The sequence below is a fragment of the Aquarana catesbeiana genome, linkage group LG07, assembly GCF_042186555.1.
Source record: "Aquarana catesbeiana isolate 2022-GZ linkage group LG07, ASM4218655v1, whole genome shotgun sequence".
NCBI lineage: Eukaryota > Metazoa > Chordata > Amphibia > Anura > Ranidae > Aquarana > Aquarana catesbeiana.
In genome coordinates this window covers 88,588,168-88,600,426 of record NC_133330.1, presented here as the reverse complement: position 1 = coordinate 88,600,426, position 12,259 = coordinate 88,588,168, and the positions used below count along the sequence as shown (strand labels likewise).

Genomic DNA, 12,259 nt, shown 5'->3' with positions numbered 1-12,259 from the left:
GGAAGGTGCCACTAGAGAGGGAGAGATTGAAGATGTGATTGAGGGAGCATAGGATAGAAATAGAGGGTGACCATAGTAGCTGTGAGGGAACAGGATCCAGGGGACAATTGGTTGGGTGGGTAACTGAGGAACGTTTTGTAGCCAGTTCAAAAGAGGAGAGTGTTGAATGTGCTGTTAGGCAAGGTATGTTGGGTGGGGAAGATGTATGCACAGTGGGAGTGTCCTCACGAATTGCATCAATCTTGTCTTTGACGTGATTGAATATCTCTTGGGCAGTGAGTGAGTTAGTGGGTAGAGGGGGTGGGGGACGAAGCAGAGAGTTAAAAGTTAAGAAAAGCCAATGGGGACTGGATGGTATTAATAAGAGAGACAAATTAGGCTTGTTTGGCAGTATTGAGGAAGGAATTATATTTTAGAAGCGCAGATTTACAGTGTATAGGGTGAAGTCCTGCAGGAATTTGATTTTATGCCACAGTTGTTCAAGAGCACGGCAATGTCTCTTGACATTTCTAGTGTTGTCAGTTTGCCAGGGTTGCAAAGGTCGTGGCCTGAATCTGCATGTGGTTAGAGGAGCAAGTGCATCCAGCGAGGGCGAGAGTGAACTGTTGTAGACAGAGGTGGCCAGGTCAGGACAGGACAGGGAAGAGATTGTCATATAGGTGTTCAGTAGCAGAATTGAGAGGAGAAGGGTTAAAGTGGCGAAAGTTCCTACAAGTAATCGTTTTTCTTGGAGGGATGGGTAGTTGGAGGCAAGGATACAGTGAAACTGATGAGGTTGTGATCAGAAAGAGGAAAGGGGTGTGTTGGTGAGGTTGCCAGGATTGCAGAGATGGGAGAATACAAGGTCGAGGGTATTACCATTGGAGTGAGAGTGAGTGGGAGTATGTGTCCATTGGGTTAGGTCAAACGATGAGGTTAAGTTGAGAAGTTGAGCTGTAGCTGGGCTGTTAACATTAACTGGAATGTTGAAGACACCAAGAATGATAGTGGGTATTTCAGATGAGAGAAAGTAGGGTAGCCAATCAGAATAAATTTCACTGTTCAAAATGGATTCTGATTTATTGCTATGGATACTTTACACTTTGTTCTATACATTGTTTTACTGAAAAAGCTTTAGATCTGAGTATAGTAAACTTTTGTATATTGATATGCCAAGTGTATTTAAATTAACAAGTATAATGTAAGTATGACCTTTTTATTTTATTTTTTTAGCTTGCCAGTGTAAACATGGGATTTGTAAAAATGGAATTACTGGAGATGGAAGCTGTATCTGTGAAGCGGGTTACATGGGTTCAACATGTGAGCTAGGTAGGTTTTGTGTTGGACAGGCTCTGAAATAAATGACTTGTATTGGCTGTTGTCCTCTTGTTCACTTTCGTGCTCTGTCTCCTCTCAGAATCCTTATCCTGCAAAGCAATGAACTGTGGAGCAAAAACACGCTGTGTACCATCAGATGGAGGCCTTAAATGTGAATGTATGCCAGGCTACAGCAAACAAGACAGTGTCTGCAAACGTGAGTACTTGGCATCTAGTTTCTTAAAAAAAAACAGAAAAAACTGGCATGCATTCTTGTATTCCTTAAAGTGGAAGTAAACCTCCATCATTTGCTTTCCCCTATAGGTAAGCCTATAATAAGGTTTACCTATAGGTAGTGTAAATATCCCCTAAACATGCACCGTTTAGGAGATATTTAGTGTACATGCAGCCAGTGACATCACCGGTGCATGCGCTCTGAAGGAACAGCCACCTATGCCATTTCTTCAGAGCCCCGTCCGTGAACGGTGGCCCCTGCGCGCATGGGGAGTGACGTCATCGTAGCTCTGACCAGTCACAGAGCCGGAGCCCATGAACCCGGAAGCAAGATGGGTGAAGATGAGAGAGCCTGCATACTAGCACATTATGCCTTTACCTTGCAGGTACAAAAAACAAAACCAGCGGTTTACAACCTCTTTAATTTCTCTTTTACAGATAGTTTGACTTTAAATATGATTGCATATGAGCAGCAGTTGTTTGTTATGTTATATAGCACCCCGATATGCACGTGCACATCTGTAGGTAGCAGTAAGACAAGAAGTGAGAGGTTATATTTCGAATAGGGACAACAGCAATAAGATATAATAGAGGTCCTAACACTTGATGACTCTATCCAAAATCAAACAAAAATGTTTTGGTTGGATTTGGGCTTTAAAGAGGAGCTTCAGCCAGGTTTCCAAAAATTAAAAGTTAGCAGTTACAAAAACTGTAGCTGCTCACTTTTAATAAACACACACTGGCATGTCCAGGGATTCAGTATCATGCTCACCCAGGCCAGTTCTTCACCGGGTCTTCGGGTTCCCCGCAATGGCATGTTAACTGTGGGAAGATGACAATGACTCCTTGCAGCTTCACAGCTGGCTCCCCGCTGCGCATGTGCGAGCCATGTTGCGCCTTTGTGAATGGACCCGCATCCTCCTGGGATCTGTGATGTGTCCCAGAAGGTTGCCGGTGTCTTGCCTAGAAAGTTCCCTCGGCGGATAAGGACCCCCCCTGTACAGGCGCCTGCGCAGTACGAACTACTATCAGCCGCCGGAGATAGCCGAAGCTCAAAATCTTCAATCAGCTGTACACGACGCCTGCGCCCTAGGTCCAGGTTCCTTCCCCACCATCCAAGTGGACCTAGAGGGGGAATAAAAAAGAGCCGAGCGAAGCGAGGCCGTGCCCGAAGCGTGGCGAGCGAAGCGAGCTCGCGAGGGGCCCTCTTACAGGTGCCATATACAGCTGATTTTCACTTATTCACCTTTGGCTATTTCCGCCGGATCCTACTGCGCAGGCACAGCGCCTGCGCAGTAGAGGGGGTCCTTATCCGCCGAGCGGAACTTTCTCGGCAGAACACCGGCAGGGACAAGGGGAGTGAACTTCCGCTCCGATTGCCTAGGCAGTGGGAGCGGGTACCTCACAAAAAAAATATACTGTATATACTTCATATATGGCAGTGGAGGAGGGGAGGAGAAAAAAAAAACAGAACTTTCCCTTTTGGGTAAAGTTCTGCTTTTAAAGAGCTGCTCCCCTTCTTGCTTGAGATGAGTCCCTTACCCAAAATCGTGGCTGAAATATTAGTATAGGGAAACAGCAAATGGATGCAGGTACGTTTAATATCTCATGCTACCCATAAAGGGCTCCGCCTGGGTGAAAAAAAAAATTCACATTCCCTTATTCCTATATTTTCCTTTGCTCAGTATGGTGCAGCAAAGACAGGCTAATTACAATTCACTGTTGAAGAGCACTTGTAATTTCCACCTAAGCAGACGTGCAGCTGAACCTAAAGTCCTACCTAGTGCAATATTAAACTTTTTATTTTAAGCACTTTCAGCAGTTGATTTAATAACTTGGGGCCCATTTCACATGGGCCTTTTCCACTCCGTTCAGCAGGGGATCCGTGAGCAAGTCCCCTGCTGAACCAGAATTGAATGGGAAGGACATCAGTGGTTTTTGCATGTGTGCTTGTTCAGTTTGTGTCCAAATTTAAGCAGAGGACAGGGTAAAGCCATGATGGCTCTATGGGCAGCCTTAAATATCCATCACGTTTAGGTCAGGAAAAACAGAAAAAGGTGCAGTACTTTCGTGTTTCTTTTTTTCCAGACCTAGACATACTCAGAGGTAGGCAGGTGTAAACGGACACAAGACAATATACATTAGTCTGCACTTAGACCCACATGAAGGCGGGCCGGATCAGAAAACTCATGTGAAAGAATCCTACTGGGGCAGCTTCTCTATTTTAATCCTTAGCTATGTTACAGTTTATGATGGTAATATGAACTTTGCCCCAGGTTTCCCTTGAAGCAACCTATGGAGCTATCCTTTTATGCAGGGACTAGAGTTGCCTCCCCCTACACTTTGTGCATCAATAGAAACACACAGTTCTATAGCTTAGCATGGCAAGGCACTGCTCTGCTCCTCCCTCATACTCCTCCACTCTCCAAGTTAACAGAATGAGACTGCACTGTTCACAGTTAACTTTTAAGGCTTGGTTCACACTAGTGTGGGCTGTGCGCCCCACGTTTGCTTGGGCACAGCAGCCCATGCACCTTTTTTAGAAAAAAAGCCATAGGGAAACAGCATGGTCTTTTTGACTAAGCTGTTTCCTTGCGGTTCCCGCACCTGCGATCGCACTGTGGGCTGAGATGCGTGGGGGTGCCATTCAGAATGAATAGCAGCCCTGCATTTCTCGCAAGAGCAATGCAGTTCAGCTGCAGGTGCTGTTAATCTATGCGATACCCCTATTGAAAGTCATAAACTGCAAGTGCTGAAGTAAGAATTTTAATAGTTTACTGAGGGGTGTTTATTTTATTGTGCTCAATGTGTTAAGCTAAAAAATGTGTAAGCAGGTTAAAATGCATATAGTTAGCTCCTTGCGGCCGACCCAGGCTGAGGAAAGGGTTAAGCATTTTTGGACTTGTTCCCGGGCTTTTTAATTTTGGAGGGCTCACCTGCGATATACAGTATCTCACAAAAGTGAGTAAACACCCCACATTTTTGTAAATATTTTATTATATCTTTTCATGTGACAACACTGAAGAAATGACACTTTGCTACAATGTAAAGTATTGAGTGCACAGCTTGTATAACAGTGTAAATTTGATGTCCCCTCAAAATAACAACACACAGCCATTAATGTCTAAAACGCTGGGAACAAAAGTGAGTACACCCCTAAGTGAAAATGTACAAATTGGGCCCAAAGTGTCAATCTTTTGTGTGGCCACCATTATTTTCCAGCAGTGCCTTAACCCTCTTGGACATGGAGTTCACCAGAGCTTCACAGGTTGCCACTGGAGTCCTCTTCCACTCCTCCATGTAGATATCAGGGAGCTGGTGGATGTTGGAGACCTTGCGCTTGTCCGCCTTCCATTTGAGGATGCCCCACAGATGCTCACTAGGGTTTAGTTCTGGAGACATGATTGGCCAGGCCATTACCTTTACCCTCAGCTTCTTTAGCAAGGCAGTGGTCATCTTGAAGTTGTGTTTGGTGTTGTTATGTTGGAATACTGCACTGCGGCCCAGTCTCTGAAGGGAGGGGATCATGCTCTGCTTCAGTATGTCACAGTACATGTTGGCATTCATGGTACCCTCAATGAACTGTAGCTCCCCAGTGCCCGTAGCACTCATGCAGCCCCAGACCATGGCACTCCCACCACCATGCTTGACTGTAGGCAAGACACACTTGTCTTTTTACTCCTAACCTGGTTCCCGCCACACACGCTTGACACCATCTGAACCAAATAAGTTTATCTTGGTCTCATCAGACCACAGGATATGGTTCCAGTAATCCATGTCCTTAGTCTGCTTGTCTTCAGCAAACTGTTTGCAGGCTTTCTTGTGCAGCATCTTTAGAAGGGGCTTCCCTCTGGGATGACAGCCATGCAGACCAATTTGATGCAGTGTGCGTCGTATGGTCTGAGCACTGACAGGCTGACCCCCCCTTCAACCTCTGCAGCAATGCTGGCAGCACTCATACGTCTATTTCCCAAAGACAACCTTTGGATATGACGCTGAACACGTTCACTCAACTCCTTTGGTCGACAATGGTGAGGCCTGTTCTGAGTGGAACCTGTCCTGTTAAACTGCTGTATGGTCTTGGCCACCATGCTGCAGCTCAGTTTCAGGGTCTTGGCAATCTTCTTATAGCCTAGGCCATCTTTATGTAGAGCAACAATTCTTTTTTTTCAGATCCTCAGAGAGTTCTTTGCCATGAGGTGCCATGTCAAACTTCCATTGACCAGTATGAGAGAGTGAGAGCGATAACACCAAATTTAACACACCTGCTCCATTGTAACACTAATGAGTCACATGACACCGGAGAGCGAAAATGGCTAAGTGGGCACAATTTGGACATTTTCACTTAGGGGTGTACTCACTTTGTTGCCAGTGGTTTAGACATTAATAGCTGTGTGTTGTTATTTTGAGGGGACAGCAAATTTACATTGTTATACAAGCTGTAAACTCACTACTTTACATTGTAGCAAAGTGTAATTTCTTCAGTGTTGTCACATGAAAATATATAATAAAATATTTACAAAAATGTGAGGGGTGTACTCACTTTTGAGAGATACTGTATAAAGAGGAGGACCACTAAGATCAGAGAGAGTTGTTGTAGTAGTCGCCCCTCAGATAGTGCTGTAAAGTTCCACCGCCAAGCCAGGGAGCAGACTTGAAGATATCCAGAGCTGCAGACAACATCCAAGTCATGGACAGTGCCTATATGGACTCTTACTGTACCTCATGGAGGTATGTCTGGGCCACTACATCATGTTAGTTAGGATTAGGGAAAGGACATTGTTCATGCTGTATTATCATGCTGCATTTCAACAGTAAAGTTTGTTAACCGTTCTAAGCCTGGTCTTAAGTTATTCAAAGGGGTGCATGTTGGTTCTGGAGTATTTCAAAAACCCAGGTCTGTAACTGCACATGTGGGGTATGAAGTAACACTACTATAAAGGTTAACTCAGCAAGTTAAGGAAGAGAAATGTAGTTGCTATGGGTAACGAAGTGAAGGAACAAGCTACAGCAACTAGTCATTAACGTGGTACATGCTAAGGTGAGAGGCCCTCCGGTAGCAAGGGGGGGGGGTTCTGGCTCCCTCCCTAGCAGTCTGTCTCACATGGTAACTGGGAGCAGACTAGTGTTGCAGAGATCTATGGCCTAGTCAAATGAGGTTCGCACTAGACACTCGGTGGCTATTCTGTTACTGGGAGTGAGGTAACAGAGGTACGCTGGACTGGTGGAGTGAATGCAGGCTCAGAACGTTCCTCCTAATGCAACCTTACAAGTTACAGTGTGTAGTGACATGGGACAAGTCACTTTTCAGAGGAACTCTACTTTAGGGCCTCATGCACACTGGACATTTTTGCAGCTGCTTCCAGGGTAGGGTTGCCACCTGTCAGGTTTAACCCGGACAGTACGGGTTTAGAATGCTGTGCCCGGGATTCCCTCTGCCTGACACCCGGACACCAGTGCCACTGACAGGGGGTACCATGGGGCCTCCTGTAGGGGCCCCAGCACACAGGGGGACCCGGACAGCAGGGGGATCAGAGCAGCGGGCAAGGGGCAATTACAGAGGAGTCAAAACATAAGGGAGAGAGAGAGAGGTGACAGGCAACTGCTGGTTCGGTAGCTTTTAATAAATAAATGTTTAAAAACCATCCACTCACTCTCCATGTCAGAGCTGTAGGCATGTCAGTCTGTGAAGTCTGCTGTCCCATTCTCCTGATCCACGCTGCTGTTTCACTGAATCTCTGGAGGAAGCCAAGGATACAGAGCCGCGGGGAAATTGCAGTGAGCTGTCAGTAAGCCTGGGACGCTGTGACCAATCAGAGTGTTCCAGAGGCTTAACCACGCCTCCATCATCAGAGGCTGACAGTTCACATGAGCTTCCCATGGCTCTCTGTTTCCTCCAGCAATTCAGTGAAACAGCAGCGTGGATCAGGAGAATGGGGCAGCGGACTTCACAGACTGACATGCCTACAGCTTTGACTTTGAGAATGAGTGGATTGTCTTTAACCACTTGACAACTGGGCACTTAAACCCCCTTCCTAACCAGACCAATTTTCAGCTTTTGGTGCTCTCACATTTTGAATGACAATTACTCAGTCATGCAACACTGTACCCATATGAAATTTTTGTCCTTTTTTTCACACAAATAGAGTTTTCTTTTGGTGGTATTTAATCACCGCTGGGTTTTTTATTTTTTGCGCTATAAATCAAAAAAGAGTATTGGCGAGTATTGGCGAGTATTTGCAGAGTATTGGCGAGTATTGGTAGAGTATTGGGCGAGTATTGGGCGAGTATTGGGCGAGTATTGGCGAGTATTGGCGAGTATTGGCAGAGTATTGCACAGTGTTGCAGAGTATTGCACAGTGTTGCAGAGTATTGCACAGTGTTGCAGAGTATTGCACAGTGTTGCAGAATGTTGCAGAGTATTGCAGTATTGCAGAGTATTGCACAGTGTTGCAGAGTATTGCCATTATTTACATTGAGCAGCGCTGTGGGCACTAAACATCCAGCCCACAGCGCTGCTGCCATCTCTCCCCCACCGATCGGTACAGAGAGGGGAGGGAGGAACCGGCATCATGACGTGACGCCGGTTTGTTTACAGGTGATCGCTCCGTCATTTGACGGAACAATCACGTGGTAAACGGCCGTGATCAGCGGCTATTTACCATGATCTGTGATGCACCGGGTCCTCCGGACCCGGCGGTCACGGATGTTCCCGGGTGCGCGCCCCAGGGGGCGCGCTGGAGCAACATTCTGGAATGACGTCCCACGGACGTCCACCCAGAACTAGCCGACCGCGCTGTTGCCATCTTTCGGCAATGGCCCGGTCGGCAAGTGGTTAAACATTTCATTCCTAAAAACTACCGCACCAGCAGCTACATGGCGCCTCTCTCTCTACCTTATGTTTTGACTCCTCTGTAATTTCCCCCCCTCCGATCCCCCTGCTGTCCGGGACCCCTACAGGAGGCACCGTGGTACCCCGTTGGCTGCCATTAGGGTATTGGGGGAGGAGGATTTGTGCTGGTAGGGGAAGAAGATTTGTAATAGGAGGGGATGGGGATCATGGCACCCCAATCGCGAAGCGAAACTTCTTTTGGGTGACAGGCATCCCACGATTCTGTTTGCGCGATTTTGCCGCAGTTGGGGTGCCTTGCCATGCGCCGCTAAAGTGTTCGGGTTTGGCTTGACAAAAAGGTGGCAACCCTATTCCTGGGGTGTCAGTCATTTTCTTTTTTCCTACCTGTAAACTCCCCTGCATGTTTGCCTATGTGTCCAGCATTTAGTAGCAGGGGCTTTTAGAGGCAGGAAAAAAAACCATTGCCAGTGCTTCCAGCAGCAGCAGCAGCGTTTTGACAGACAGAATGTTTGACGCTTGTAAACTCATGCTACGCTAGGCGCATTTATCACTTGAATGTTAGTTTTAATAGCCAGAATACATTTTTGATTCTGGCCAATGAAATAAATTAACATCCAAGAACTTGACATCTGTAAACGTGTCTAAATGCACCTTGATGCGTCACACACTTTTACAAGCAGCAGGTGTTTTTTTCTGCCAAAATGATGCTTCCAGGAGGAAAGACTTTGTGTGCATTGCCTAACCCTAAGGACTTAAGCTTGAAAGGCAGATATAAAAGACACAAATTAACGCAGCTCTGGAATCATGAATACGTACATCAATAAATATATTTTTTAAATGCAAGCAGTATACGTACCTAAATTTGATTTGGTGTCAGCCTTGTTTATTCCGTGTACAGTTGAGAAAGAGAGCGTTAGAAACAGCACAAGAAGCCAATGCAGTGCAAGGATTATGCTGATAGGAGGAGACAGCAGAGTGACCGAGAGAGACTTTATCAATCTGCTGTTTCTCTTTTAATTGTCCAATCATAGGATGGGGTTGAGGAGGAGACCTTAGTGCTCCTAAACGGAAGCATAAAAAAAATAGGAATTATGTCTTGCTGGACAAGACTGCGCTTTGTTGCAGAGATGTATACATTTCAGTACTGGATAAACAGAACTTTGCTATATGCATTTTATCTGTGTATTTAGCTGTTTGCCTAGAGTTCAGATTTAACAATAAAAGCAAACAGTCTTATTAAAGTGTGAGTCCAGCCAAAACGTTTCTTGTGTTTGTGTAGCTGTTGGACAGTTAAGCCCAGTACACACTATAAGAAAATCAGATAAACTATTTTCTGGTTTTCCACAATGTTTCACATCAAGTCGAAACCGAGGATTGTACTAATTGTACGAAATTCCCAAACGACAAAGACTATTTTTTTGTTTGGCTTATTGTTGTTTATTATTTCTGATCATGTGCAGTCTTTCATAATCGATATATTCATATTCGAACAGTACACATTAAACAAAAATCGTTAGTTCTGTTCACGTACGAGAACAATTTTGGAGTTTGTCCCTTTCGGAAATTTTCATTTGGAAAGTCTGAATCGGATGTCGATAGTGGTGTACATACTATACCAAAATCGAACGATCGTTCCTCGTACAGAATTTTTCTTCGGATTTTCTCAGTGTGTACCCCACTTAACTCTCCCAAGTCCTGTCCCATCTGGTGTGAAACTGTTGTCCACAGATCAAAAGATCAGCACCCAGGTGTGCAATGCACATAAAATCTTCTTTATTCCATAGCCATAGGGATACAAAAGGATCCAATACACAAACAAATGCTGACATGTTTCCATCCTTACAGATATTTGTACTGCTTGCATATAAAAATATATTAAAGGCCACATTGGTGAATAAAGAGCTGCATTAATTTGAAAATGTTATATCTGCCTGGGGTTCAGCTTTGACAAATTAATAAAGTTTCAAACGCAATTTTCATTGTTTTAAAATCGGTAGCTTAATATAACAGCTGGTAATCCACAAAGGTCCTTGTTCAAGCACTTTTTTCTATAGTCATCACTATATCCCATTGTGCATTGTTACTTTATCATTTGGGCACCTATGGAGACTTCAAGTTACTATTTCAGCACACATTGCATAGACATGGTCCACTGGTGTCAGGAAACCTATTCTGAGAAGTGCCATGAATCCTTTGCTGCAACATATGCATGTAGATAGGAATTGGCTTCAAAGAAGCTGCAGGATATCAGCAACACTGAGATCCAGCAGTGAATAAAAACAAAAATGTGGAAGCAAGCATTTTATCACAACGTATATTATTTATGGTATAACAATGTTAGAAAATTCAACATAATCCAGTATGGATTTCTATCTACGTTGAGTTTAACTACACTTTAAGTTATGTTTTATTTTTTTTACTTTGGTGTCTGTTATATATTTTGACATATGTTTTCATTTTACAGCCCAGGACCCCTGTAAGCCCTCACCCTGCAGTAAATTTGCAAAATGCGATGTACAGGGGCCACGCCAGTACACATGTACCTGTAAATCTGACTACTATGGGGATGGAAAGATATGCTTGCCCTTTAATCCATGTACAGTTGACAATGGAGGATGCTCAGAGAATACTACTAAATGTGTATATCGCAGTCCAGGAAAAGTAAGCAACACTAATCTAATGACACTGAATTTTCAAATGCAGAAAGCGGCAACCTTTTTTTGTTTAATGAACCTGTTAATGATATTAAAGCAAATCTCTAAGCAAGGTCTGCGCATTTAGCATGGCCCCTCTCCTTGTCAAAGTGCTGCATTAAAAGTAAAAATAAAATCCTGTGTGGGGGGGGACCCAGTTATAATATACAGTACTTACTTTTCCTTCAGATGCCGTAGTAGAAGAGTGACATCTGCATCCTGCCAACATGATCCCGGAAATGCTGAGTACTCCAGATCTTGCAAGAAGAGCCTTCTCACAAGATTCGAGCTACTCAATGTTTTCTTTGGATTTCGCCAGAATTATGACATTACCCTTATTGCAGGCAGAAGCTGGGAAGAAGGAATTGTATTTTACTTTTTTTGCCCACTTTTTTGCAGGTCGTTGCAGCTGTTGAACAAGGGAAGGGGGGCACACTAAATAAGCTGGCCCTTGTGGTTAGATGTAAGATCAACTTTAACATATTAAATATTCTTATTTGCCTTATAGCATACATAAAAATGTGCTTTAACTTACCTCTGTGCACTGTTAAATTGATCAGTGCTCAGACACTTGCTGTATGCAAAGTCTGGCACTTCCTTCCCCTTCTCCTAGGCCTTTTGATAATTCAGAGTATGAGCAGAGAAACTGCTTCTTCCATATACAAAGCCCTCCCTTCAAGCACTCTTTTGTACACATATTATAAAAAAATTCAGCATTTTGAATTTTTAGAACTTTTAAGCTGAACTCTGGCCTATTGCGCTATAAAAATGAATGAACACCAATTTAGTTTATTTAATGTGCGACCACTGCTGTGTTATGCAATACTCTTACGTTTTCTTCCCCCTGTACAGTACCATTAACATCAAATGTTTGGCACTGAAGAAGTGGAGATGGTGACATTTATCTGTGCCTTCTCCAATCACAGAACACCTTGCATTCATTGAGAAGAATACAATATGTTTTCAGAACTGACAAGCTGTAGATTGAGAAACCTGCTGTGATCTGTGTACTCTAGCTGTAATAGTAGGCTGCAGTGCCAGACATTCTGGGCTTGTACGCAGGTGCAGTGCTGCAATATGCCTGCCAGCTTAAAGATGGCACTGTGCTTCTTCTTCGGGCTAGTAGGTACTCATTTGGGACTAAGTTGTCCACTGTCATGGTGGGATCCACGCAGCCATATTG

The 12,259-nt window shown here is 44.3% G+C and overlaps 1 protein-coding gene across 2 annotated transcripts in view; it reads left to right on the top strand.

The window, feature by feature from the left end:
- The window catches only part of STAB1 (stabilin 1), a 508,133-nt gene that overhangs the window by 76,053 nt on the left and 419,821 nt on the right, over positions 1 to 12,259 (top strand). For both annotated transcript variants that reach the window (XM_073592448.1, XM_073592449.1), the window contains 3 exons: positions 1,213 to 1,308; positions 1,397 to 1,513; positions 10,848 to 11,044. In XM_073592448.1, the coding sequence (XP_073448549.1) occupies positions 1,213 to 1,308; positions 1,397 to 1,513; positions 10,848 to 11,044 (410 nt within the window). Of the gene's footprint in view, positions 1 to 1,212; positions 1,309 to 1,396; positions 1,514 to 10,847; positions 11,045 to 12,259 lie in introns of those variants that run through there.